This window comes from Lepidochelys kempii, chromosome 26 (assembly GCF_965140285.1).
Source record: "Lepidochelys kempii isolate rLepKem1 chromosome 26, rLepKem1.hap1, whole genome shotgun sequence".
In the NCBI taxonomy this organism is placed as follows: domain Eukaryota; kingdom Metazoa; phylum Chordata; order Testudines; family Cheloniidae; genus Lepidochelys; species Lepidochelys kempii.
Window position 1 is genome coordinate 14,464,296 of NC_136405.1, and position 27,995 is coordinate 14,492,290.

The window sequence follows — 27,995 nt, forward strand, 5'->3', positions numbered from 1 at the left end:
AGGTACACATTCTGTTTACTCTGTTTATTCCTGCCCAAGGCATGGGCATCATCTAATTTTGTCTTTCCCTCTAGGCTCTGATGATGGCCATTACCAGCAAAGAATAAATATCCTGGGCCATGTGGGTTCTGCGCTGGGGAGTTATACCACTGTTTGAATCCTGGCATGGGTGACACAAGAAGTAGGCACCCAGGAACTAGAAGGGTTGACTGGGTTGTGAGTTTCCTTTCTGCATCCGGCAGCCAGAGGGGGAGATCCAGCCAGCTTGCAACTGGCTACCTGGTGGAGCCTCACCAGCATTGTCTGTGCTTAAGCCTAGGCAGGATTACTGGACAGAGTGGCCTCTTTGACAATCATGGTCATGAAGTCAGTTTTCTGGGTCTCCCTGCTCCACACAAAGAGATTCAGAGACCTCTGCTCTGGAAACTGATGTGGAGGGTTAAACTGTTCTAGAGAAAAGGAATGAGCTGTGACACGGAAGGAAAGGCAGAGTCAGCCTAGGGGACTTCTGGTGCCCAAAGGCATAATGTAAGAGTCACAGTTACATGGGTGGGAGCCCCACAGCCTCATGCGACTTGGAAATTCTCCAGGATAGAGTCAGGTGAACTCAAGTGTCTTGTCTTGGTTTCAAAGTCTAGTCTCAGGCTGATGTCCAGCTGTTTAAGTAGCAAAGCTAACAGTAATGCTACCTCATTTCCACATGCACTTTGGATCTTCAACAGACTCTAAACACAAGAACACACCAGCTATAAGTCAGCAACGTACTCTTCATTAAGTTGTTTTTCTACAGAGCATACATACGTAAGACAGTTGCTATCATCACCAATACAGTGATGTAGCTACACAGACAAGTCATGGCACTACCCAGATTGTCAGAGGCACTCAGCTTAAAAATAAGTATGAAACAATCTTGTCTCTGTCATTGTGTCTTCCAAGCTGGCTAGAGGCACCACCGGAATGCATCATTCTAGAATTACAGATTCCAAAGGAGTCAGTGGTTGCATGAGGCTGGGGGATCTGTGATTCTGGTAACTAGGTCAATTTGCCTGGATGGGGTATGTGTAGGTCACATTTTCAGGAGCCATCCATTTCCAGATTCCATCTGATCTCATCTGATCCTTTGTTGACCTCAGTAATCTTCTGGTGATAGTGAACAGAGTCTGACAACGTAGTGGGGCATCTTAATCCCTGGTATGACCATTTTACTGAAGTAGCATTACACCAGGATGAATTCAACCTGTGGTTCGGGAATACTCGCCCTGACTGGTGAAGATCCATCGGCTGAGCAGTGTGACAGCAAGACTGAATGAGCAGACAACGAATTCCTCTCTTACTTACCAAGGCAGGGCAGGATTTCAGTGCACTGGGAATGAGAGAAATGTGAGGAAAGTTGGAACATACGAATGGCCATGCTGAGTCAGACCAATGATCCACCTAGCCCAGTATTCTGTCTTCCGACAGTGGCTGGTGCAAGATGCTGCAGAGAGAATGAACAGAACAGGACAATTTATCAAGTGATCCATCCTGTCATCTAGTCCCAGCTTCTGGCAGATATTTAAGGACACCCAGAGCATGGGGTTGTGTCCCTGGCCATCCTAGCTAATAGCCATTGATGGACCTGTCCTCCATGAAGTAATCTAATTCTTTTTTGAACCCCGTTATACTTTTGGCCTTTGCAACATCCCCTGGCAATGAGTTCCACAGGTTGACTTCTGCTTTGCTTGAAGAAGTACTTCCATATTTTTGTTTTAAACCTGCTGCCTATTAATTTCATTGGGTGACCCCTGGTTTGTGTGTTATGCGAAGGGGTAAATAACACTTCCTTATTCACTTTCTCTGCACCAGTCATGATTTTATAAACCTCTGTCATAGCCTCCTTAGTCATCTCTTTTCTAAGATGAACAGTACTAATCTTTTTAATCTTTCCTCATACGGAAGCCGTTCCATATCCCAAATCATTTTTGTTGCCCTTCTCTGTACTTTTTCCAACTCTAATATATCTTTTGTGAGATGGGGCAACCAGAACTGCACGCAGTATTCAAGGTGTGAGCATACCATGGATTTATATAGTGGCATTATATTTTCTGTTCTATTATCTATCCCTTTCCTAATTGTTCCTAACATTCTGTTTGCTTTTTTGACGGCCGCTGCAAATTGAGCGGATGTTTTCAGAGAACTAGCCACAGTGACTCCAAGAGCTCTTTCTTGAGTGGTAACAGCTAATTTAGACTCCATCATTTTGTATGTAGAGTTGGGATTATGTTTTCCAATGTGCATTACTTTGCATTTATCAACATTGAATTTCATCTGCCATTTTGTTGCCCAGTCACCCAGTTTTGAGAGATCCTTGTGTAACTCTTCGCAGTCTGCTTTGGACTTAACTATCTTGAGTAGTTTTGTATCATCTGCAAACTTTGCCATCTCACTATGTACCCCTTTTTCCAGATCATTTATGAATGTATTGAACAGCACTGGTCCCAGTGCAGACCATTGGGGGAACCGGTATTTCCCTCTCTCCACTGTGAAATTCTCATTCAATTGCAGCAAGGTCTGGCTCAACCTCTTCTAAGGGCACATCTGCCTAGGGAAATTGGACCATACAATAACACATTTGGGGCATGTACATTTTATGTCCCAGTCTCCCAGTGCAGCTAGTCTGCCTGTGAAGAGAACCCAGAAGTAACTCTGCCTCCCTGTTGCTACAGATCAGTGGCACTGGCCTTGGAAGCTCATTCTGAGAGGGCCTTTGGTTTTCCTGGATATAGGGAGGGTGAAGCTGGAGCAGAACCATACCTGGCAACTGCAAAAGCAGTCTGAAAGACAAATTCCAATGTCTGATTTCCCCCCACTCACTCCTTCTTGTGGAAATCTGCTTGTTCCAGTCAGGTTCTCAGAAGAATCCTGCAGGTGCTAATGAGCATGTGACCCAATGCCATGTTAATTAGCACACTGCCACTGGGAACGGGAGAGCTGAAACCAAGGTGAGGCATGACGCTCAGCTGGCTTGATCATTAGGCAATTTAAATGGAAGAGAAGAGGCCAGTATGTTTCTCATTTCCTCCCCATCTTGTTTTCACACCTTAATTTCAGCTGCAGCCTCCAGAACCTGAATGGACTTGAGTGAGGTTTAGAAGAGCTGAGGTCAATTTTGTGATCATTGGTTTTCACTTGCAGGTGGGCATCAGCAGGGAGCAAAGACCCCACAAGTCACGAGAAAGGCTCTTCTCTCTAGATTCCCGGCCAAAGCCTCCAAACTGTCAGCGTTTTATTGGAACCAAACCCAGATATTGAAGATCTGAAGTTCTCAGGCCCTAAAGTGATGGGAGAGGTATAGAAACTCTACCAAATATAGACACCTGTGCTGTGTCTTCCTGCAGAGCAGCTTTCCCAGTCCCCTCTAGCCAACCCTTCCAAGGAGCTTACCTTGATCCGTTAAGAATAGAGTGTCCTGCTTGCTTGCTCCCTGCCTCTCTTGGTTGAGTTCCAGCTCGGTTGTGAAATCCCCATGAAGCGTCCTTGCAGAAGGATTGAGGCTGTCATCGGTACAGGAACCTGTTCATAGCCTGAGTCCTTATTAGGTACAGAGGATTTATCCCGCGGATCAGATTTTCTACTCGGCCCTGCTGCCCCCAATGGTTGGTACCCAGAATACACGTGTGCAATGCTGCAAATGAAGCAATAAATTCCTTCTGACCCCTCTGAGGGTCAACTGATACCATGCGTGGAGAGCTTTGATTCATTGTCTTAACCAGCATAGCCACAAATTAGATTAGGAGCTAGAAAATTATCCAGCCCTTTTGATTTAAACTCCACTGTTGGTATCAGACTCTCTGACCTCCTGCTGCAGTGAATTGCACTGCCTGGCTTCGGGCTGTAAGAAGTAGTATTTCCTTTGAAGAACTCTGAATGTACTGCCCTGTAATGATATGAGATGAGCTGGGTTTTGCTACAGCAATACAAGAACGCCCTTTGTGACCTAAATGCCACTTTATCCCTTCCCCAGGAGACATAATCCTCATTTTGGCAGTTGCTCATTTTAAGAGATCCATCAGCAGAGCTGTGTGGGGAGGCCAGGACTTGATTAGCAGGGGGGCTGCAGGTTGGGCTTGTGGACACTGTGAAAGCTGGGGGCTGGGTGGGAATCCCCACACTGGAATAGCAGTGGGCTGAGAGTCCAGATCGTGGGGCATCAGCAGAGCCTTGTGTGGGGAGCAAAATTCCCTCGAAGCTGCACGGCTGTGCGGACACGCAGTCTATTAAGCGCCACACAGGCACTCAGGCTGCGGTGGGGAGAGATGCCTCTCCCGCAACTCCAGACCTACTGCACCCAGGGAAGAGGTGCCTCTCCCTGCTGGCCCCATTCCAGCCCCGGCCCGGACCTGCCGCGGCTGGGGGAGAGGCGCCTATCCCGCTGCCCCAGCCCAGGTGCTGCTGCAGGGAGAGACAGCTGCGGGGGAATCCTCTCTCCCCGACGTAGCCCCAGGGAAGCCTGAACTTCAAACCCCTCCTCCCTGGCCCCACCCCAGAGCCCTCAACCCCAGCCGGAGCCCTCACCCCTACCCTCTACCCCAGCCCTGAGCCCCTCATCCCTGGTCACACCCAGGAACCTGCACCCCCAGCCGGAGCCCTCAACCCCTCTACCCCAACCCTAAGCCCCTCATCCCTGGCCCCACCCCAGAGCCCACACCCCCAGCCAGAGCCCTCAACCCCTCACCCCAACCCTCTACCCCAGCCCTGAGCCCCTCATCCCTGGCTCCACCCCGGAGCCCACACCCCCAGCCAGAGCCCCCACACATCATGTCCATCGTGGTGCACATAACAAAATTCATTCTGCACATGGGTGAGAAAACTTCGAGGGACGCTGGTGGGGAGCCCAGCAGTAGAAGAGCAGCTGGGGCTGAATGTCAGGCTTGTGGCACACTGGCAGAGATGTAAGTATCGGCCTGGTGGCACAGCCCTCCATCTGTCTTGCTCTCCTTTTCAGTCCCGCTCCCTGCTCTTTGACTCTTTTTGCTCCGTTCCTTTGATTCAATGAGTTGTCTCTGAACTCTACGATGATCCCAAACCTTCCCGTCCTGACCCATTCACCATCAGCCCTCTGTTCAGAGGGCACTTCATTCCTAGCCAATTAACTCCAACCTGTCTGCTGGCTTCAGCTGTGTCCTGGTATCACATAGACCAACTGGCTTGCGGCTGCTTCTGTGGCAGAGGTTGTGTGGATGGCGGAGTTACTGCAGGCAAAGGAACTCCTTCCTTCTGCCTTCCCTGGCAGCCTGAGTGGGGACTGCTGAGGGGCCGGGCTGGAGCATCCCTGCCAGGGTTCTCTTCTGCTCTGCTTCGGCCCACCTTCCTACCCATGCTCCTGACCCATTCACTGCATTTCTCCCTCCAACCTGGCCCCCTCCCACTACTGTACCTGAGTCCCCCCCACTGCTACAAGGGAATGCATCTCTCTGAAGTCTTCACTCCATGATATACAAAGGTTTATATTGCCATGACTTCCCCCGGCTATAATCTAACTCCCAGCCAGTGCCTGGAGCAAAGCACAACTGTGTGACAGGGGAATGGTGTTCCTGGTGGTGTTTCAGAATGGTTGAAGGGTGAAGATTGTAGCAGGGCTGGCAAGAGAAATCACGAACAGGGTGTCTGTGCCAAAATACTGAGTTTTACGCTGACCCCTGTCCAATAGATGTACCCCATATCTGAGAAGCAGAGGTGTCAGACTTGTAATGTTTCTATGCTACACAGTACAGTACAGCGTCCCGATTAATGTTCTTCCAACACTTACTAATTAGTTTCATATTGTCACAGTAGCGATTATTCAGCCATTCATTCAAATCAGAGAAAACTGTCACAGCTCCTGGACACACATCTCTAGTGCCAGCCAAATCTGCTCTCCTCCATTGGACACCTAGTGTACATCAAGATAAGGCCCCTATCATCTAGGGGATCACAACCTTTTCTGTCACCAGTGAGATAGATGCTGCCAAGCAGGTTAAATCGTCGGCAGTCCCCATGTCACGGTGTGTTTCTCGCTCTCTCACAAACTCATGCAAACCCAGGAATTGCCCAGAATCCACGTGTTGGCAATTCTGGCAGCGCATGTCTCTTTTCCTTCAGCAATCCAGGTGCCTGCACTGTCTGTTCCAAACCCCCATGCTGTTTGTCTTGGGAAGCACCACATTCATCTGCCCTCAGATCAGGAAGTAGCAACTTGGGTTCCCTCCTCCGGGGACTAGTAAAATACAAATTTTCTCAACCAACCAATCCACGGTTTGACTGCCATAGGCGCCGACTCCGTGGGTGCTCCAGCCCATGGGGAAAAATTTTGGTGCGGGAAACTATTCCTGTACTTCGTTTGGCAATAACCCTGGCTGGGTGCCTTCGTACCATATCTGAGTCTGTGGCCATTGGGGGCTCTCTCGGGGTCTGCTCTGTCATCACGCAGAGGGAGCACGCGCACACAACCGACTGTTATCAACATTGAACCGAGCAGAGCACCACACCGGTGATGTCTGACAACACCGCCTACCGGGGATCAGCTGTTCTGCGGCATGCAGGAGGTGCAGGGGGCAGCAGTGGGGATGGGGCACGCTTGTGGAGGTGGGAACTGGGCGGGAAGAGGTGGGGGTGGAGTGGTGGCGGGGCCAGGGATTGAGCTCCCCCTGGGAAAGGAGGAAGCTGGCGCCTGTGGTTCCCAGCATTCTGGTCGTTTTTTTGACGGCCACTGCACATTGCGTGGATGTTTTCAGAGAACTCTCCACAGTGACTCCAAGATCTCTTTCTTGAGTGGTAACCGGTAATTTAGCCCTCATCTTAGTATGAATAGGCATGAAATTCCCCAGCCCAGCCCCCTTTTTAAAGCCAGCCACAGTGTCTGACTCCATCTGCTCCCCCGGTTGTGAATTCCACAGCCCGGCTGTGTGAAGGACTGTTCTTTTATTTATTCTACATTTACCAGCTCATCCTTCCCCCCAGGTCCTGATCTACGTCACAAAAACATCGCCTACTTTTTTCAGAGAAAGTGCAGGAGACACCATGGCACTTAGGGGCCATCAATCATTGTAGAGCCTGAAGACGGTCTGTGCAGAGTTTAAGACACCAGCTTTGCCCCACTGGAGACCTGGTTTTGAATCTGTCATGGATCAACAGGGGAACGCAATGTTGTGCTATGCTAGCCCACCTCACCAGCTAACTAACAGCTTGGCCTGCGTGAGCTCCTTTCTTCAAGAAAAGCCGGAGGCTGGACTAGCATGGCGTGCTGCTAGTCAGGACAGAGGCGCATTGGGAGGAAGGGAAGGATAATTTGGAAAGACAGGCACTGCTGCAGATTTAGCTTGAGGTGTGTTGGCAGAGCTGCATGTGGGAAGCCCAGGAGTGCACCAGCAGGGTGCTGTGGGTTGGGATTGAGGGGCATTGGCAGAACAATGTGTTCTGTTTGCTAAAGGTCTAGAGTTTTCTTTAATGACCTGAGCGTTCCTTTATCTTCTTTTGTAAACTCTGGCTCTGAAATCCCGAAAGATGGACAACAAAACTCCCAATCAGAAAGTCCCCCCGAGATGCAGGGCAGACTTTTCACATTCGTTGTTAGCCGTATTTTTTAAAAAAGTCACATCCCAAAAGAGAATCAGAAATGGTTTAAACACTTGGAAAAACCCACAGACACACTGGCTGAATTAATGCTCTCTTTTACAATACTGTTTTACTGTTTAAAAAAATAAGGTATTCGTTTTATTATTTATACATGAAGTGTTTCGTTTGACTTATGTTCAGCTTATGATCCATTTTCTGTGCCCAGAAAGAAAAACCCTTTTGCGCAGCTGGGCCCTGATTCATGAACGCACATAGGCACATGCATGCACCCAACTAATGTCAGTAATACTGGAGCACATTTATGGCCCCAATCCAGGAAACCACCTAAGCGTAAATCCATGCCTACTCAGTCCAGCAATTAAGGCGTGCTTAACTTAAGCATGTGCTTAACTGCAGTCTTGAACAGGGGTGTTTTCCTGAATTGGGGCCTACGCGCTGTGCTGAACTGGGATGGGCATTAGCACGTGTGTCTGCTTTCCCCCGGGCCTGATCCGGAGCCCCCTGAGGTTGACGGGAAGGCACCCATTGACTGTACCCCGTCCTGGCTTGGCCCCTGGACCAGCAGTCCACAGAAACACAACATGACGTGAGAGGCCTGGGTGAATAGGAAAGGAGCCCAGAAAAGGAACGGGATCCTTCAAGACGGCAGAATTCAAATGGACGGGCAAGACTCCAGTTACAACTACATTTCAGCTGCCTGAGTTTTCAGGTTGGCCTTTCTCTGGAACCACAGGTTCCTATGACCCAAGCCTCGGCCTCCATGAACACCAAGCCTCCCAGCAAGGGGGTTTCTGAGGACATGACCAAGAGCTCTGGTTTAGTTAGTTGTTATGTCTGCAGCATGTGACAGCTTGGAGTGAACAGGACAATGGAGAGAGAGAGAGCTCATGTCCAGGAGGGGCACCACAGCCCCACCGCTGTCCACTGGGGACAGAGCCTGGTACTGATTTCAATACGACCTGAAGTTTATTTGAGGTCAAATGTCAGAGAAAACCCAGGCCAAAAGTGGGTACAGCCCAGAATACAGGCCCACAGCGGTACAGCCAAGAAACCAGGGCGGGTACAGCCGAGGGCCCCGGCCCAGGGCGGGTACAGCCGAGGGCCCCGGCCCAGGGCGGGTACAGCCGAGGGCCCCGGCCCAGGGCGGGTACAGCCGAGGGCCCCGGCCCGTGGCAGAGCAGCCAAGAGGAGAATCCCCGGCTGTTTTGTGCCTGCTGTGCAGTCAGGTAAGGAGGTGACCCCAGGGGAGTGGAAAGTCCCAGCGCACTCATGGAAATTCCACTCCAAGGGCTAAATTTAGCTCCAATCTTTTCTGCCCTCCAGGCCTCCTTACATCGTAGATTCTGCTCCCATTCCCCAGCCAGAGCTCATGTGACACCAGCTCCCCAGGCAGCAAATGCCCTGCGTCAGCTCTGCTTCACTCCAGTTTTATGCTGGGGTAAACCTGTTGAAATCAATGCAGTCACAGCAAAGTGAATCTGCTCTGGCAGAGAGGGGAAGCAGGGCCCCTCAGTGGGTTTCCAAGCACTCTGCAGGCAGCAACACTCTAAGCCTCACATGCCCATTTGAAGCACTATTATGCTGTCTTACCGATGGGGAAACCGAGGCACTGGAAAGGAAGCAACTCAGCCAAGATCCACATAGCTTGTGGAGCCCCAGAGTCAGCGTACAGCTGCCCTGCAAACACCACCGTGCGGCAGGAGGCTCGGAGCCTGGGTTTACAGGCTCAAACTCGTGGGGCTAACGTAAGAACAATGCCAGGTGCCCCAGAGGGAATGAACAGAACAGGGACTCCTCAAGTGATCCCTCCCCTGTCGCCCATTCCCAGCTTCTGGCAAACAGAGGCTCGGGACACCATCCCTGCCCATCCTGGCTAATAGCCCTTGGTGGACCTGTCCCCCGTGAAGTTATCTAGTTCTTTTTTGAACCCTGTTATAGTCTTGGCCTTCACAACCTCCTCTGGCAGGCAGTTCCACAGGTGGACTGTGCATTGGGTGAAGAAGACTTCCTTATGTTTGTTTTAAACTTGCTCCCTCTTAATTTCATTTGGGGACCCCTAGTTCTTGTGTTATGAGAAGGAGTAAATAACACTTCCTGATTTACTTTCTCCACACCCGTCATTTTTGTTGCACTTTTCTGTATCTTTTCCAATTCCAATATATCGTTTTTGAGGTGGGGCAACCACATCTGCACACAGTATTCCAGATGTGGGCGTAGCATGGATTTATAGAGAGGCAACATGATATTTTTTGTTTTATTATCTGTCCCTTTCCTAACGAGTCCCAACATTCTGTATACATTTTTGACGGCCGCTGCACAGTGAGTGGATGTTTTCAGAGAACTCTCCACAATGACTCCAAGATCTCTTTCTTGAGTGGTAACAGCTAATTTAGACCCCATCATTTTGTATGAATAGTTGGGATTATGTTTTCCAATGTGTATTACTTTGCATTTATCAACATTGAATTTCATCTGCCATTTTGTTGCCCAGTCACCCAGTTTTGTGAGATCCCTTTTGTAGCTCTTCGCAGTCTGCTTTGGACTTAACTATCTTGAGTAGTTTTGTATCATCTGCAAATTTTGCCATCTCACTGTTTACCCCTTTTTCCAGATCATTTATGAATATGTTGAATAGGACTGGTTCCAGTACAGACCCCTGGAGGACACCCCTATTTACCTCTCTCTGTTCTGAAAACTGACCATTTAGTCCTACCCTTTGTTTCCTATCTTTTAACCAGTTACTGATCCATGAGAAGACCTTCCCTCTTATCCCATGACAGCTTACTTTGCTTAAGAGCCTTTGGTGAGGGACCTGGTCAAAGGATTTCTGACATTCTAAGTACACTATATCCACTGGATCCCCCTTGTCCACATGCTTGTTGATCCCCTCAAAGAATTCTAGTAGATTGGTGAGGCATGATTTCCCTTTACAAACACCATGTTGGCTCTTCCCCCTCGAATCGTGTTCAGTTACGTGTCTGATAATTCTGTTCTTTACTATGGTTTCAACCTGCTTGCCCAGTGCTGAAGTTAGGCTTACTGGCCTGTAATTGCTGGGATCTCCTCTGGAGCCCTTTTTAACACGAGCTGTGTAAACATTCCCACTCAGGCTGGCTCTTGGGGTCTGACACCTCCCTCCGGCCAGGTTTCAGAGCCCAAGCAGTAACCTCTACCCCACTATTTTCAGCCCCCTAGTGTGAGTCCCAGTCCGTAGACCCAGGCTCTAAGACTTGTTGCCGCTGGGTTTTTTGCAGTGTAGCTGTACCCTCAATTCCCAGCCCTTGGTCTTAAACACTATCTATCCCCCACCCCTTTCCAGAGAAGTGAGGTGAAAGCTGGCTAGCCAGGGCCCCAGGCATGGCGAGCAGGGTGTATTTGAAGTTCCACCCCCATTTCCTACAGACATTGCTGGAGAGCACCCTGTCATTTGGCTGCTCACAAGGTAGGGCTGTGGGCACTGGAGGGGGCCCTGTTGCGTGTGTGGGCTTTTGAGGGAGGGGGGTGATACAGGGGAACTATTTGAGCACGCGCCAAAATCCCAAGGCAGCAATGAGATGGAATGAGAGGAATTCGGGTATTGTGAGCTGTGCATCAAGGAGTCCCGGGGGTCTCCTGGGAGCTGGAATTGGAAAAGCCAGACCAGTCCGTTCCATCCTCCTGCGGATGGGACATGGATTGACATCACAATGGGGATGTGCCCAGATCCTGTGCAAACTCTGGCTGAGATCCGAAAGCAGGCCTGCACGGACTTTACAAGGCGAAAGAATAGTTTGCACCTAAATTCAGAGATTTTAAGGTGAGAAGGGACTGCTGTGAGCATCTAGTGAGTCTGCTTGTCTGCCTGCATAACACAGGCCAGAGATCTTCCCCCAGGGGCAGCAGGTTTGTATAATTTTTGGTGGTGCACAGAACGGGTCCAAGTCCCGCCCCCGCCCTGACACCTGCCTAAGGCTCTGGGTGGGAGTTTGGGTGCTGGGTGCGGGCTCTGGGCTGGGGCAGGGTTGTAGGAGGGAGTGCAGGGTGTGGGCTCTGGGTGGGAATTGGGGTATGGGCTCTGGCTAGGGCAGGGGGGTTGGGGTGTAGGAGGGGGTAAGACGTGTGGCGCTTACCGCGGCCAGCTCCCGAAAGTGACCTGCACAGCCCTCTGGTAGTGGCTCCTAGGCAGGGGTTGCCGGGGGGGGGGGGGTGTCTCTGCACCCTGCTGCCCGCAGGCACCGCCCCCGTTGCTCCCGTTGGCCATAGATCCAATGGCAGAGTCGGCACTTGGGGTGGGGGCAGTGCATGGAGACACCCCCCCCAGGGGCCGCAGGGACATGCCAGCTGCTTCCAGGAGTGGGGTGCTGTGCGGAGCGAAGGCGGGCAGGAAGCCGCTTTAGCCCCGCTGCGCTGCCGGCGGTGGCGGCAGGGGCCTTGGGGCCCTTTTAAATCACCCAGGGGCCACAGGCGGGGCCAGGGAACACTCTGGGGAAGGTGCATGGGGGCGGCAGGCGGGGCCGAGGGGAGACCCAGCCCCAAACATTGCTGGAGCCTGGCCCCTGGTCCCTGAATATTCCTGGAGCCCGGGCACCACTGGCCCATATAACTCGCCGCCCCTGCGTCCCTGCACATGGTTTGCTTGCAACCAGCTTACCAAGCGATCCAGATCGCTCTGTATCGGTGACTGTCCTCGGCGTTATTTACCACTCCCCCAGATCTGATGTCACCTGCACTGACATTATTACACCTTCCTCCCAAGGATCCCAAAGCATGTTACAAGCATGAATGAGTCCTCAGGTGAGGCCGGTCAGGACTGTGACCAACATATTGCAGACAAGGAAACTGAGGCACAGGGAGGGGACGGGACTTGCCCATGGTCACATGGTGAGGAAATGCTAGTGTTGGAAATAGAATCCAGGGCTCCTGATCTGTCCGCGGGAGTCCAGACACACCGTTCCTGTTGCTCTGCTCATCCGCTAGCATGCCCTTCCAGCGCTGGGAACGGAAGTCTCTGAGCTCCCTGCTCTAGCCGCAGCCCGAGCTCAGGGACTCTCTGTTTTGTTGGCAAGAGCTGGAGATAATAATGCCATTTAGTGCAGAACTCAGAACAGCATCATGCCCTTCCCTGTGCCTCTGAGCTGGCTAGTCCCAGAGCCCTGCGTCCAGGCCTCTTCAGGTCTCCCCTCACAGGGGGCTTTGTCTCCTCCCAAGAGTCTGTTACTTGTTTGGGATCTTAGATGGCGCTTTCCACGGTAATTTAACCCAAATTGTGGCACTTTGCCTGCACTGAGCTTTGTCTGGGGCCGGATCTACAGGTCTTGGGCTAAGCCACAATCTTTGGGGCTACTCATAGCCTTTGGCACCCCCTGGGCTCCCTGAGCTGGGCACTGGCAGAGGGAGGGGGGTGCATGGGCTATGAGGGCAGCTCTGGCGTGGTGGAGGGCACTGTCCCAGGATGGGAGAACCCCCCTCAATCCACACTGTCCTTGGTGAGAGAACCCCCCACCCCTCTGTACAGTCTGGAGGGGGGGCTGGTACCGATGCTCTGGGGTCCCCTTCACAGAGGCCTGCCCAGTGTGTACTGGCAGGAGTTGGGGCTCGCAGCAGGGCTTGGCAGGACCTCGAGGCTAAGGGGCTGGGGCTGCTTTGCCCGGAGTCTCAGCCCTGCCAGGCTTGTGTTGCAGGGGTCCTTGTACATGTAAGGCAAAGCTTCGGGTCCGTAGGTGGGGCCGGCCAGGCTGTTGAAGTTCTCCAGGGCCGGGACCCCGGGCATGGAGGCTGCTGCCACCCCCGGGAACATGGCCTGTGGGGAGAAGGAACTGAGATTCACAGCATTGAAGAGCTGGAAGCCTTTGCTGGGGAGGGGGCTGGTCTGGAAGCCCTTGGGGGCCCAGCTGTGGTTGGAGTGGCTGTTGTAGAGGTCTTCATACGGGCCCCTGGGCAGACCGTTCAGCTGGGGGCCAAGGCCCCCCTTGCACAGCCCAGTCTGCAGGTGCCGCTCCTTCTTCCGCCACTTGGCTCTGCGGTTCTTAAACCAGACCTTCAGAGAGAGAACAAGAGCGAGAGAATGGGGAGGGGAGAAAAGCCTGCTTTGAGCTCAGTATCACAGCAGCCAGCATTGCAGCTGATCTGCCTGCCTCCCACTTCTCAGCAGCTTGTGCCGTCCCTGCTTCAGCTACCAGACTCATGGGCACCCCCAGCTGGGGGCTGTGTCGTGGGGCTCAGCCCAGCTGCGAGCAGGTGAGCGCACATCCCCCAAAGCACCCCCCTTCCCCAGTTGGCAGAGGGGCCAGGGACTGAATGACCCCTGCAGGCTGAATCCCCATCCCAGCCCTCTCCGGTACAAGCATGGGGCTTGCCTGGGCATTGCAGACATGGTCCCTGCTCGGTGAATAAGGCTCTAGGGATGCCAAGCTGGCATCTTTGCAGCACCACGTGGCCCCATCCAACCTGCTACCAACTTCCTGAGCTCACACCAGCTCTGAATCTGGCCCAAACAGCAGTCCTAGTCGCCCTGGCACCTGGAATGACCCTGGCAGTTTTGTCTCCCTCCGTGACGAATTCCTGTGCCCCAGTACGTGGGTCTGTCCCGAACCCAAAGACTCACTCAGCCCCTGTGATTAGCTTTTGCCAGTCTCTGCCAGTGCAAGCCCTCCAAGCTGCACATAGGGCAGGGAAAGCCCAGGCTCTGTGGCACCAGATGCGCTGTGGCAGCATCAAAGGGCTGACCCTGCATTCCACTCGAGCCCCAGGAGACGTGGATAGGAATTGCTTCTTGACTGGATGGGAGTTGCTGTGAGCCGTCCTCCTCCCACCGTTACCAGGCCTGTACGGCAAAAAGTTCCTGGCCCTGCCATCGGCACTTGAAACATACTGGCACCACGTGCATTGCATGCTTCTGTAGTGGAGGACCGGCCAGAGGACAATGGTCTACTACTGCTACCAGCTAATGGAGCGGCTCCTTCGGCTGATGCGAAGTGGAGACTGCCCCCTACTGGAGTGTCTGAGGAGGCTCCTGCTTACCCGGATCCTGGATTCCGCCAGGTTGGTCCAGCCTGCGATCTCCTCCCTGGTGCTCAGGTCTGGGTAGCGGTTGCGCTGGAAGGTGGCCTCCAGCTCCTGCAGCTGCTGGCTGGTGAAGTGAGTCCTTTGCCTTCGCAGCTTCTTCTTGCCCAGGTTCAGCTCCTCTTTGCCACCGGAGCCAGACGACTTGGACCGTGAGTTCTCCCCATTCTTTGCTGCAGAGAGCCGGGGTGGGGGGTCAGCGGCAGAACCACCATGTGGGCCAGCCCAAAGCTAAACACAGGAGGCTCTGCAGCATGTGCCAAGGAGCCAGGGGTGCTGTCACAGATCCCAGGTCCCTGGGAATGGGGGACGTGTCATGCATCCCTAGGTTCCACTGGCACATACAGCGCTGGAGTGTCCTTCTCGGCCATGACTCATAGACTCATAGACATTAAGGTCAGAAGGGACCATTATGATCACCTAGTCTAACCTCCTGGCCACAGAATCTCACCCACCCACTCCTGCGATAAATCTCTCACCTATGCCTGAGCTATTGAAGTCCTCAAATCGTGGTTTAAAGACTTCAAGGTGCAGAGAATCCTCCAGCAAGTGACCCGTGCCCCATGCTACGGAGGAAGGTGAAAACCCCCCCGGGCCTCTTCCAATCTGCCCTGGAGGAAAATTCCTTCCGACCCCTGAGCTGAACCCTGAGCATATGGGCAAGATTCACCAACCAGATACCCAGGGAAGAATTCTCTGTAGTAACTCAGAGTCCACCCCACCTAACATCCCATCACAGCAGGGGTCACTCAGGCCAGTACAGGCTTCGGAGAAGAGAGGGGGCTTGTGATTATGGAATGAGTCTAAGAGCTGGGTTGTGTCCCCAGCTCTGCCACGGCCTCACTGTGACCCCTCCTCTCTTCTCCTGGACTCCCTTAGCAGGGCCTGAGAGCGAGCGTCCCAGCCTTCTCCTGGGTCAACCTCCCTCTCCCAGAGGCAGGGGATGCAACGTGTACAGCGCTCACTTCACATTAATTATAAATATTTGCCCAGTAAAAAAAGATACAGTATTTTTCAATTCACCTCATGCACGTACTGTCATGCAATCTCTTTATCGTGAACCTGCAACTTACAAACTTTATCGTGAACCTGCAACTTATCTTTTCACAAAACTGCGGTCAAAAACAAAACAACTTAAAACTTTAGAGCCTTCAAGTCCACTCAGTCCTACTTCTTGTTCAGCCAATCGCTCAGACAAACTAGTTTGTTTACAATTACGGGAGATAATGCTGCCCGCTTCTTCTTTACAATGTCACCTGAAAGTCAGAACAAGCGTTCGCATGGCATTGTTGTAACTCTTGTTGCGAGGTATTTACGAGCCAGATAGGCTAAACATTCGTATGCCCTGTCGTGCTTCGACCTCTGTTCCAGAGGACATGCATCCCTGCTGAATTGGAATTGGTGTTTCTATTATTGTTTAGCAGCGCGATTAAAACTGTGATTAACCGTGACTAATTTTTTAAGTTTGCAGTTACTTGGGATTCCTTTTTCAAACCATGTGACAGCCCTAATTGTAACCACAACCCCATGGCTGGCTCTCTCACGCACAGAGGACCCAGGGCAGGAGGGCTTGAAAGCCAGCAGCTTTGAAATCAGGCACTTCGGGGATGGGGGCGAGGGAAGAATTGTATCAAAAAGAAGATTGAGAGGTGACGTGATTACAGTGTATATGTACATGGGGGGAAACACCAGGCACTGAAGGGCTCTTTCTTCGAGCCGAGAAAGGCAGAGCAAGACCCAGTGGGTGGAAGCTGAAGCCAGACACATTCCAATTAGAAAAGGCACCAATGGTTAATAGTGAGGGGGACTGAACTCCAGCTCTTGATGGAAGCCCGGCTGCCTTTCTGCAAGATGCTTCAGTCAAACACGTCTTTGGGCTGAGTGCAGGGGTACCAGGGCAACGTTCTCTGGCCTGTGCTATAGGGGATTAGACTGGATGATTTAATGGTCCCTTTGTAGCAAGCCTCACCCTGATCAGAGTGCTGTCCTGGGGAGAGAGGCGGCCAGTGAGGGCAGCTCGAGCTGAGGAGGGGGCTCGGGATCCCCCCGAAGCTGTTGAAGACGGAGAAGGATCAAGCTGCTGAGCTTGTGGATGAAGCAGAGTGTGGTTTGGAGGTGAGGTGATCAAATAAAGGATGAGCAGGAGACTAGGGTAGGGCGTGGGAAGGGAGAAGGAGGAAAGAAGGAAAACAGGAAAGGTTTCAGGTCAGGAGAAGCAGAAGAAAGCAGCCCCGGGCATGTGAACAGACACGGTTAGAGAAAGGAAGTAGAGGGAAATAAAATCTACAGACGCACCAGAGAGTGTATCTAGGAAAAAACCTGAAATTGGTGAAAAAGGAAATTGATCAAAAAGCTGTTAGGTATAAACAGGTCCTAAAAACAGTAAAAGAGACGCCCACCCACAGAGGACCTACGTCCGTGAACAGGGAGAATGACCGTTTGAACAGCTATTGACAGACCAAAGGTGCCTAGTGTACAAACGAGGGGCCACTAGATGACAAAGTCCTGCTCATGGATGAACTCGGTGCAAAGAGGTACAACCCCAGGAACCTCGAATCTAAGGAACACGTCGCGGCGAAGAGACGCAAAGAGCAGGACTGTAAGAGTTGCGCTGGACCTACGGCCAAGGAGATGAAAAGTTGATTCTTCTCTGAAGTGACACAATCTATTTTGCTGAGTAATCTCTTGTTCTTGCTAATAACAGTGTGTTTGGTACTAGCTGCTCAGTGAGTACCTGCTCACAAAGGTTAATGAGTTGTGGATCTAGCTTTGCAGGGACTTGGGCTTTCTCCAGCTCTCGACCTACAGGCTTCCCCACATGCTCCACAGACGGATCATTTCCTTCCTCCAGGATGAGGGTGGTTTGAAGCCATTCGTTGGCCCTTCTCTGGCTGAGGGACGGTGCAGGTGAGCCGGGGGTCCTGCAGGCAGGATGCCCACGTGTGCAGAGGCTCCTAGTGAAGTGGAATGCTCACCTGTGTTCTACGGTTCAACCACTAGGAGGCCATGGGTGTAAAACGCCTCATTTAAATGAACCTCAGACATGTCTGGCAGAGCATTAAAGGACCCTACGATGAACACAGGTGGTGTGCGGAAGCAAGCTCTGAGGCCAGTCCATATCTGGTACAGGACTATGACATGGTGTCAGGAGTAAACTAAGAACAGAAATAGCAGGAAAACAGCAACAAAGGTTGCAAACAGAAGGAACAAAGCAACAAAGGGTGCAGGATCTCACCAGCATGCCTTCAATGCCCCCAAGAGCATCAGCTTTGACAAACCTTCAGAAAGGACAGACTGGAAACAATATTTTGCAAGATTTAGCATTGCTATTCAGCTCCACAAAGAAACTGGATATAGAAGCATCATCTTTAATTTATGCTATGGGGAAGCAGGCAGAGCCTATCTTTAAGTGCTTTGACTTTACTGAAGACAGTCACAAAGATGACTGTGAAAGGGTTCTGGCTATATTTGATGTATAATTTATACCTCAGATAAATGGGCTTTGTGAAAGAGCAGGTTTTCACCAGAGAATTCAAGAATGAGGGGGAAATGTTGAATGTTTTATAAGAGCATACATTGGCTGAAAACTGTGATTCTGGGAATGCAAAACATGAAAATATTGGTGACAGGCTGGGCATTGGGTTAACAGATAAAAACCTTTCACAGCAGTTACAGTTGAAGAGAGATTTAACCCTACACACAGCTATACAGGTAGCAAAGCAGTCAGAATTAGTCAAACAGAACAAAGGGCAGGAGCAAATTGAAAAATCTGAAACTATCTGAGAAGCTACAAACAGACACTTGAATGTTAAAAGTCAAGATCATAAAACCTCTGAGGCAAGGAGGGAGAACTCCCAGGCTAAGAGGGACCAATTCCAGTCTGCATGCACAAGGTGTGGAAAAAGTCATATCCCAAGAGACAATGCATGTCCAGTCAGAAGCAAACAGTGTAATAAATACGTGAAACATGGACATTTTGTAGTTGTGTGCTGCATGAAAGCAGTCAGGGAGTTGACTCATATTACAGACAATCAAGAGCCATTATTTCTGGGATTTGTCACTGGTGATGACATAGAGCCTGCCTGGAGAGTGAAATTGAATATTGATGGCAAGACTATTGACTTTAAAACTGATTCAGGAGCTGATATCACAGTCATCTCAATCCCTCCCAGAGCTGAAGTCACCTGACACAGCCCTGGCTAGCCCTGGAGGGATTCTGAATTGTATGGGCCAGTTCGTCACAGAAACAACCTACAAAGCTATGCATTCAGAGTGTATGTGATCAAAGGACCATAGACCAACAGCCTTCAGAGCATGGACACCAGGATGGGCCTACTGAGAAAGGTGGAAGAACTTGACAGAGGATTTCAAGGTATTGGACTTTTGAAAGGAGATCCAGTACAAGTCAACTTAAGAGGCAAGGCTGTACTTTGCGGTGTACAGACGCCTCTACCAGAGAGAGACTTTGGAAGAGCCTAGCTGCAGATTCATGCAGAGAATCAAAAGGCTCTTATGACGAACACAGGTGGGGTGTAGAAGCAAGCTCTGTAGCCAGTCCACATCTGGTACACTTAGGGAGGCCGGATTTTCTCGTGAGAGCAGGGTCCTGGGAATCAGGATTGTAGGCCCACCTCAGCAGGCTGTGACTCAGAATTCCTGGGTTCTGTGTGCAGTTCTGCTGCTGCCTCACTCTGTGACCTCAGGCATGTCCCAGCCCGCCTCTGTGCCTCAGTTTCCCCAGTTGTGAAATGGCTGATAATAATCCTGCAAAGCACAGGGCTTGGATTGTCTGTGGCTTTCTTTGTGGGATTTGTTACTCTCCCATCCCAAGTCTAGGGCTCAAATGATCCTCAAAGCAAACATGGCAGAGCTTCCTCCTGCAGAAAGGTGTCCCCCTCCCAGGAGCCTAGGTGTGCTCTCAATTTAGCCCAAGTTGAGGGGCTTGCAAACTACAGGGAATCTTTCAGCCCAGCCAGGACGGGGGTGGAACCCTAATGATGCCCCTACCTCCCAGGCCAGTGTGGAATGAACCTATCTGTAGGCAGCTGGGAAGGATTGAGTGCTTTGGGATCCCCAGATGAGAGGGCTGGGACAGAGGTGGGCACAGCGCTGCTTGAAGTGTCCACCCAGCCCCTGCTGGTGGCCCCTTGGCCATGTCTCAGGGCAAACGGGCTGTCTTCTCTTCTACCAGCCTTGCCGTCATCAGGTGCAACCCTGCTGGCTCCAGAGTGGTCACACTCAATCTCACCAAGCTGGGTCTCAGCACAGGGCTGTGTTGGGCTCCCCTCTCCATGGCTCCTTTCACTGGGCACAATGCCCACGGGCAGCACTATTCTCCTGCACCTCTTGCAGATGCTGCCATCTCCTGGCCTGGCTCTGCAGTGCTCAGGCCATGTCCCTGAGCCCGCACTGGGTGGTGGGTGGCAAGAGCAGGGAGGAGTGGGAAGCCAGGGCAGCTAGCACAGAGGAACCCACTGCAGTAGGGAGGAGGCCATGTTAGCTTGGCACCTATGCCTTGATCAGCTAGAAAGTGGATCTCCCACCATCATCAGGGCAGATGAGAGCACTGGTACTTGGCATTGCAAAGAGCAGCATCTTTGCTAGGTTTGTTCAGAGGAGCGACCCTACAGAATTTGCTTGCCTGTGTCCAAGGGGCTGCCGTAGGGCTTATCGGCAGCAGGAGACCTAGCCAGATATCCTCAGGGAGAGGTACAGTGAGGGGCAGGGCCCAAGAGAAAGGAGAAGAAAAGGGGCGGGGGGCATTGTCCTGTTTGTTGGCTTGTCCCAAGGGACTTGCATGGGGACTTTCTAACAATTAGTGTTACTGGTCCCAGTTCGGAAACACTCACTCCAGCCAACCAATCGCTGACTCCAGGAGAGGATTCTACACAAAGGGAGATGTCAGGATTTGGCCCATTAGCAATACAATCTCTGTTAATACCCGAGCGACTCCAGCTGGCTCTGCGTTCCATTTCTAGGGCGTGAGCCTGCTCGCTCTTACCACCAAGGAGGACACATGCTACCACCGGTAACCCCCACAGGCTCCCAGTTTGTGTAACAGTCTCTGGGAAGATCTACCAGGATCGAGCAGTGCCCCAAGGACCTCTGGATGCCAATGGGCACAGGAGTACATAGGGGGACAAGTATCAGGGGGTAGCCATCTTAGACTGTATCCACTAAAACAACAAGGAGTCTGGTGGCACCTTAAAGACTAACAGATTTATTTGGGCATAAGCTTTCATGGGTAAAAAACCACTTCTTCAGATGCAAAGCTTATGCCCAAATAAATCTGTTGGTCTTTAAGGTGCCACTGGACTCCTCGTTGTTTTAATTGGGGGACAGGGATCCCTAGGTTCACCAAAAGAATGTCATGTAAGGTATCTACGGAAAGCCTGTGTCACTCTGGCCATCATAACCACTGCAGGATGTATTTACGGATGTTGTGTAAGGAGTTATAGATATACCCAAATATTGTGTACTTAAGGTCTGTGACTAGCGACTAGAAAGGTGTAAAGCAGGTTTTCTGTCAGGCAAGAAATGTTTCTCTATCTGTCTGTTCACATGTAAATCGGTGTAGTGTGGCTCAGAACTGGCCTCCTTTGGCAGTCACTGCTGGGGCTAATGAAGGGTTGTGCAATTTGCGAAGAGAGGAGATTTACAGGAAAAAGTGACCCAGCAGAGGAGAGCCCTATTGAGAAGGACAATGAACATTTGGGGGTATCACTAGAGGGCATGGAGGTACACCCCACTTCCTTCCATCTGGGAGGATAAGCTGCCAGCGGGCTTGGTTTTATGAAGGGGGGATCTCAGCCAAAGTGGTTGAAAATGCTGGGGAAAGGACTTGGGGTAAACTATCTTGTAGGAGTCAGGGGAATGTCTTGTTAGTTAAGATTAGGCCCTGGAAAGCATGTGATGATTTTGTGTTATATGTTCCCCACATTCTTACTCACAACCGCTTGAACCTCTGCTCTTTGCGAATACATTTATTTGTGGTTTCACTGCGCCCGGCTCTCCGTGCTCTATGGTAAGTAGCGTTGGGGCCCTGAGCTGAGTCTCGCAGGCTGGGGTGCGCTGTTCCTTCGGGAAGAGCAGAGCTGAGCGTTCTGTAGCGGCTCAGGGCCTGGGCACTTTGGAGGGGAGCTCGGGGGACTCGGGGTTTGTCGTCTGCCTCCTGCTAGCTGTACAGAGAGCGCGAGGCCGGGGAGGCTGTTCTTGTGTGGCCGGAGGCTGGTGGGGGTAGGCGCTGACCCACAGCAGGCAAATCCTGACGTCCACTCACAGCCTGTGAGGAGACTCCGGTTAGGAGTGAGCTGCTATCTGCAGCACCAAAGCAAAAGGGCCAGACGACAACGCCAGCTTGGAAACGGATTGTGATGCTTAAATATGAGGTGGTGTCATAGGCACACATACACGACACCCTCATACACGACACATATATACCATGTCCCTGTACGTTATCTGGGAGTGCCCCCAAGGCTCAATCATAAAATTGCATTCCTCAATCAGAGTCCCAGACCTAACATTCCCAGGCCCACCATAAGGAGCTAAAAACAATTGGAAAATAAACTCTGTCCACCAGTCGTACGAGGGAATGTGCAGACTAGGACAGATGGGGCATGAACGTGTGAATGGTAAAGTACGGCGACCACATCATAGAATCGTAGAATCTCAGGGTTGGAAGGGACCTCAGGAGGTCATCTAGCCCCACCCCCTGCTCAAAGCAGGACCAAGCCCCAACTAAATCATCCCAGCCAGGGCTTTGTCAAGCCTGACCTTAAAAACTTCTAAGGAAGGAGATTCTACCACCTCCCTGTGTTTCACCACCATCATAGTGAAAAAGTTTTTCCTAATATCCAACCTAAACCTCCCCCACTGCAACTTGAGACCAGTACTCCTCGTTCTGTCATCTGCTACCATTGAGAACAGTCTAGATCCATCCTCTTTGGAACCCCCTTTCAGGTAGTTGAAAGCAGCTATCAAATCCCCCCTCATTCTTCTCTTCTGAAGACTAAACATCCCCAGTTCCCTCAGCCTCTCCTCATAGGTCATGTGTTCCAGTCCCCTAATCATTTTTGTTGCCCTCCGCTGGACGCTTTCCAATTTTTCCACATCCTTCTTGTAGTGTGGGGCCCAAAACTGGACACAGTACTCCAGATGAGGCCTCACCAGTGTCGAATAGAGGGGAACGATCACGTCCCTCGATCTGCTGGCAATGCCCCTACGTATACATCCCAAAATGCTATTGGCCTTCTTGGCAACAAGGGCACACTGTTGACTCCTATCCAGCTTCTCGTCCACTGTAACCCTTAGGTCTTTTTCTGCAGAACTGCTGCCGAGCCATTCGGTCCCTAGTCTGTAGCGGTGCATGGGATTCTTCTGTCCTAAGTGCAGGACTCTGCACTTGTCCTTGTTGAACCTCATAAGATTTCTTTTGGCCCAATCCTCTAATTTGTCTAGGGCCCTCTGTATCCTATCCCTACCCTCCAGCATATCTACCACTCCTCCCAGTTTAGTGTCATCTGCAAACTTACTGAGGGTACAATCCACACCATCCTCCAGATCATTTATGAAGATATTGAACAAAACCAGCCTGAGGACCGGCCCTTGGGGCACTCCACTTGACACCGGCTGCCAACTAGACATGGAGCCATTGATCACTACCCGTTGAGCCCGACAATCTAGCCAGCTTTCTATCCACCTTATAGTCCATTCATCCAGCCCATACTTCTTTAACTTGCTGACAAGAATACTGTGGGAGACCGTGTCAAAAGCTTTGCTAAAGTCAAGGAACAACATGTCCACCGCTTTCCCCTCATCCACAGAGCCAGTTATCTCGTCATAGAAGGCAATTAGATTAGTTAGGTATGACTTGCCCTTGGTGAATCCATGCTGACTGTTCCTGATCACTTTCCTCTCCTCTAAGTGCTTCAGAATTGATTCCTTGAGGACCTGCTCCATGATTTTTCCAGGGACTGAGGTGAGGCTGACTGGCCTGTAGTTCCCAGGATCCTCCTCCTTCCCTTTTTTAAAGATGGGCACTATATTAGCCTTTTTCCAGTTGTCCGGGACCTCCCCCGATCACCATGAGTTTTCAAAGATAATGGCCAATGGCTCTGCAGTCACATCCGCCAACTCTTTTAGCACTCTTGAATGCAGTGCATCTGGCCCCATGGACTTGTGCTCGTCCAGCTTTTCTAAATAGTCCCGAACCACTTCTTTCTCCTCAGAGGGCTGGTCACCTCCTCTCCATGCTCTGCTGCCCACTGCAGTAGTCTGGGAGCTGACCTTGTTCGTGAAGGCAGAGGCAAAAAAAACATTGAGTACATTAGCTTTTCCCACATCCTCTGTCACTAGGTTGCCTCCCTCATTCAGTAAGGGGCCCACACTTTCCTTGACTTTCTTCTTGTTGCCATCATACCTGAAGAAACCCTTCTTGTTACTCTTAACATCTCTCGCTAGCTGCAACTCCAGGTGTGATTTAGCCTTCCTGATTCCATTCCTACATGCCCAAATATTTATATACTCATCCCTGGTCATTTGTCCAATCTTCCACTTCTTTTAAGCTTCTTTTTTGTGTTTAAGATCAGCAAGGATTTCACTCTTAAGCCAAGCTGGTCGCCTGCCATATTTACTATTCTTTCTACACATCGGGATGGTTTGTCCCTGTAACCTCAATAAGGATTCTTTAAAATACAGCCAGCTCTCCTGGACTCCTTTCCCCGTCATGTTATTCTCCCAGGGGATCCTGCCCATCAGTTCCCTGTGGGAGTTAAAGTCTGCTTTTCTGAAGTCCAGGGTCCGTATTCTGCTGCTCTCCTTTCTTCCCTGTGTCAGGATCCTGAAGGCAAGCACAGGGCTGGCATTGCAAACACACCCACGTTCCTGAGACGTGCTAGGCACAGGACACGCACGCAGATACGCTCCAGAAGGGTGGTACCACAACACCCTGAGTGGTGTAAACACACTCCCTGAAGATGACACAAGGACACGCTGACCCCCCTGCTTAAAGACAAAATCAGGATGACAGCGTGAGCGGTGGAGATGTTCTGATCAGTCCAACATGTACAGGGTAAAGGGTGGTAACCGACCATGTCGGGGGGCAACACGTAACTTGTTGGTGTCAGAGTATAGAAAGGAGTCTCAGAGGGAGTCTTTGGCCAGCCTGGTGGGGAAGGGAAAGTCCCGCCATTCACTGAGCTGTGTCCATTGCAACCAGCATACATGTGCAAGTGTAACTGCAGACATTGAGCTGGGGAGCTAAGACCGTGCTTCGTCGGCAATAAACCTGGCCGGGTGCCTTCCCTACAAAACCAGGCCTTGGGGTCTTATTGGTCAGTGCGTTTGGAGCCTGCTATCTGGCCAGGGCCGGTGCCGAACGCAGAGAGAACACACACATGCAGCCAACAACTAACAACAGTGAGGTGCCCCACAACCCTGGGCACCCCGGGAAGCATCACACCAGCCCTGACCCTGGGAGGAGTGGAGCCCTTTTATCTGCATGCTGTCTGCTTGGGTTGCGATGGACTTAGGGGGAATGTTGTTTAAACTAGAATGAAAACATCCCAGCAGCCGCTAAGGAAACTTCCGGCTTATGCAGCACACCTGCCTTCGGGGAGGGCCCCCGAAGGAAAAACCTGCCTTTTCCAGACTTCGCCTTGAAAGGAAAAGTAAAAAATGTACAGAGATCGGGACCTTAGGGTGAACTTCCCAAGGAGTTTGTGTTCTGCTATTTCTCTGTTCCAACTATTACTAACCATTAGGACTGCTGGTTATGTGTCTTCTGCAAAAAAGGCAAAAGAAAGAAATTTTTTTTTCCAAATATGTTCCTAGATTTTTTTAAAATTCTCCAAACGAAAATGTTCCACAACGGATGTCCTTTCGAAAAGGGACTCGTTTTCAGCCAAAAATAAATGTTGAAGGAAAACGTTTAAGCCACTCTAATAATAAGGCCTGACTTTCCCCGGGGAGCGACATTAACCAACACCAGGTCCCGGTGCCTCTTCTCCCAAACGACTCCAGCCTGAGACCCGCTCAGCGTGGCCGGCCTCTTCACAGCCCATCACAGCAGCACCCACATGGGGGATTCATGCTGAACCCACAGCCCCTGGGATCAAAGGCAAAGTGCGGCCGGGGGGGAGCCTTTGCCATTCTGCTTCCATTACACTTTGAAGCCTGGGCTGAGGTTTTAAAGGAGGCGCGGTGCCAAACTGCCTTTGAATGACAAGGGGCCCTGGGTGCCTAAAGCCCACAGGCCTGGTGTTTGTACCAAATTGACAGTTTCCATTAGGGACGGGATTTTATAGTGCTGTAGGTACCAGTGCAGCTCCTGATGTGGGCACAATTATCCCGGCCTGTGGTGCCGTCCCCCACCCTCAGTGCAGAGGAACCAGTCTCCCGGCATAGCCCCCTGCTAAGAGTGTGCACGAGGAGTTGTCTATCATCGCAGCTGTACAACACAGACCTAACGGCCCCATTGAAACAGCCTCAGGGGCCGGAGCCTCAGCTGGTGTAAATGGAGCGATGCTGATTTCCACTCTGGCCCAAGCCGCGCAGTGAACCTGCAGTTTCACAGGTTTCCTTTGCTCCCTTGCCTGCCTCGTCTGCATGAAATGAAACCCGGAGGGGTCGGGCTTCTCTTGGAGTGGGGTTGGGGCTTTCCAGGCCAAGGGAAGGCAGCAGGAGCTCGGCAGTGCAAACCAAGCACTCCACGTTACCGGCCCAGCCAGGAGCGTGCTGGTGACTTGACCTCCCTGCGGGACGGGGTGGGCACAAGCACTCTGTGCACGGAAACACGGACGGCTCCTGTCGACGTATCACGTCTTATCATTGCACCGCACGGCTCCCCCAGCCCGGAGAGAGCACCCCTCATCCCCAGGGGTTCAGTCCCAGTCACTGCCAGGAGCTCTCTCCCCAGCCCCATTCCCCACAGCCCTGAGCACGTCCCGTGGCTTTCCCTGTGCTCCTTACCTCCACGCTCAGTGCTGGGGAGCCCCGCTGAGGGCAGCCCAGGGGCGCTCCCACCCGCGCTCTGCAGCAGCACCGACATGCTCCCCAGTCCTGGGCACTGCCCTCCCGGAAAGCCCAATGCTTGGGAGAGGAATCCGGTGGGCCGGCTGCCGGTCCCGGAGGGCCTCAGGCGCTGAGCTGATGTGCCGGGGGGAGGAGATTAGCCGACGACTGACATGGCACGGGTGGTGTGAGCCATCCACAGGGATCCCTCCACACCCGCCAGTTATCTGACACACAGAGAGCGGCCCCTCTCCGGGGAATAAATAAACCGAGTGCCGCCAGCCGCTGGCCGGAGGGATCGGGTTCCCTGACCCCACTCGCCCCCCAATGCCACGTGCGGCTTGTTGGAAGCTATCTGGCTCCCTGTGGCCTGGCAATTTAGCCTGAGCGCCCCCCTGCTTCCCCATTGATTTCCCTTTCCCAGGCGAGCTGGAGTGCCGGGAAAGGAGGCAGGATGGGGAGGTGTGTCGGGTGTCAGGGACAGCTGAGGGCGAGCTAACCAGGTGCCAATCAGGGAGGGTCTTGGCATGCTGGGGAAGTGGGACATGAGGACGGACGAGGGGACAGCAGCTGGGAGTCGGCGGCTGACTCCTTGCCAGTGCTCAGCCCTTTGGTGCGACGGGGCAGAAACTCACCCACAAGGGGAACGTCCCCTGCCTTCACTGCTGGTGTGGCAGCCAGGGGCGCACCACGGAGCACCCTCAAATCCCTCTGGCTGCAGTGAGAGCGGAGCGTGTCCAGCCCTGGGCAGGATCAGGCCCCTCGTCTGGCCTGTGCTGGTGTTGCTCCAGCCAGGAGTCAGCTTCGCTCCCTCCACCATCTACCTGCTGCGCTGATAGACTGGCTAGTCGGCTGCTGGAGAGCACCTTGGTTCGTTATTTCATTACGAAATACACTCCGGAGACCAAATGCCCAGTGTCAGCCAGGTTTCTGACTCTGTTCTGTACGATCCCAGTCCCCGAAGAGCACTGGCCCGCAGTGACGTTCCATTCACCTTCGGCAGAAGGTGGCTCCCCCAAGCGCCACCTCGAAAGCCAGCCTTTTATGCCCTCCCTGTTCACCCGGAAAAGGCCCCAGGTCCGTCGTTTGAAATGGAACGTAGTTCATCACCTTTGTATCTTGTCTGTTTCTAGTACTGGGGGGCACCCCTTTCTCTCTGGTTCTGAACCCAGCACCCATTTAGGTCGTGACGCCCCCTTCCCTGTGTTCTGAGACAGGCATGACAGGGACTAAGGGGCATGCAGGCCTCGCCTCGGTTTCTGAGGACAGCTGCTTGCTTGCTGCCCTGAGGAAGTAAGATCGCCTGTCCTGTTACACGCAGGTTTCCTATCTGCTCAGGCCAAGGCTGACTG

At 52.0% G+C, this 27,995-nt stretch overlaps 1 protein-coding gene across 1 annotated transcript; it reads right to left on the reverse strand.

The window, feature by feature from the left end:
- Window positions 1-13,126: 13,126 nt before the first annotated feature.
- Window positions 13,127-26,680, reverse strand: LOC140903458 (pituitary homeobox 3). The gene is made up of 3 exons (XM_073324757.1): window positions 26,602-26,680; window positions 14,593-14,807; window positions 13,127-13,609 (listed from the first exon to the last, which is right to left on the reverse strand). Exons 1-3 carry the CDS (start codon window positions 26,678-26,680, stop codon window positions 13,127-13,129), a joined length of 777 nt encoding a protein of 258 aa, XP_073180858.1.
- Window positions 26,681-27,995: the final 1,315 nt, after the last annotated feature.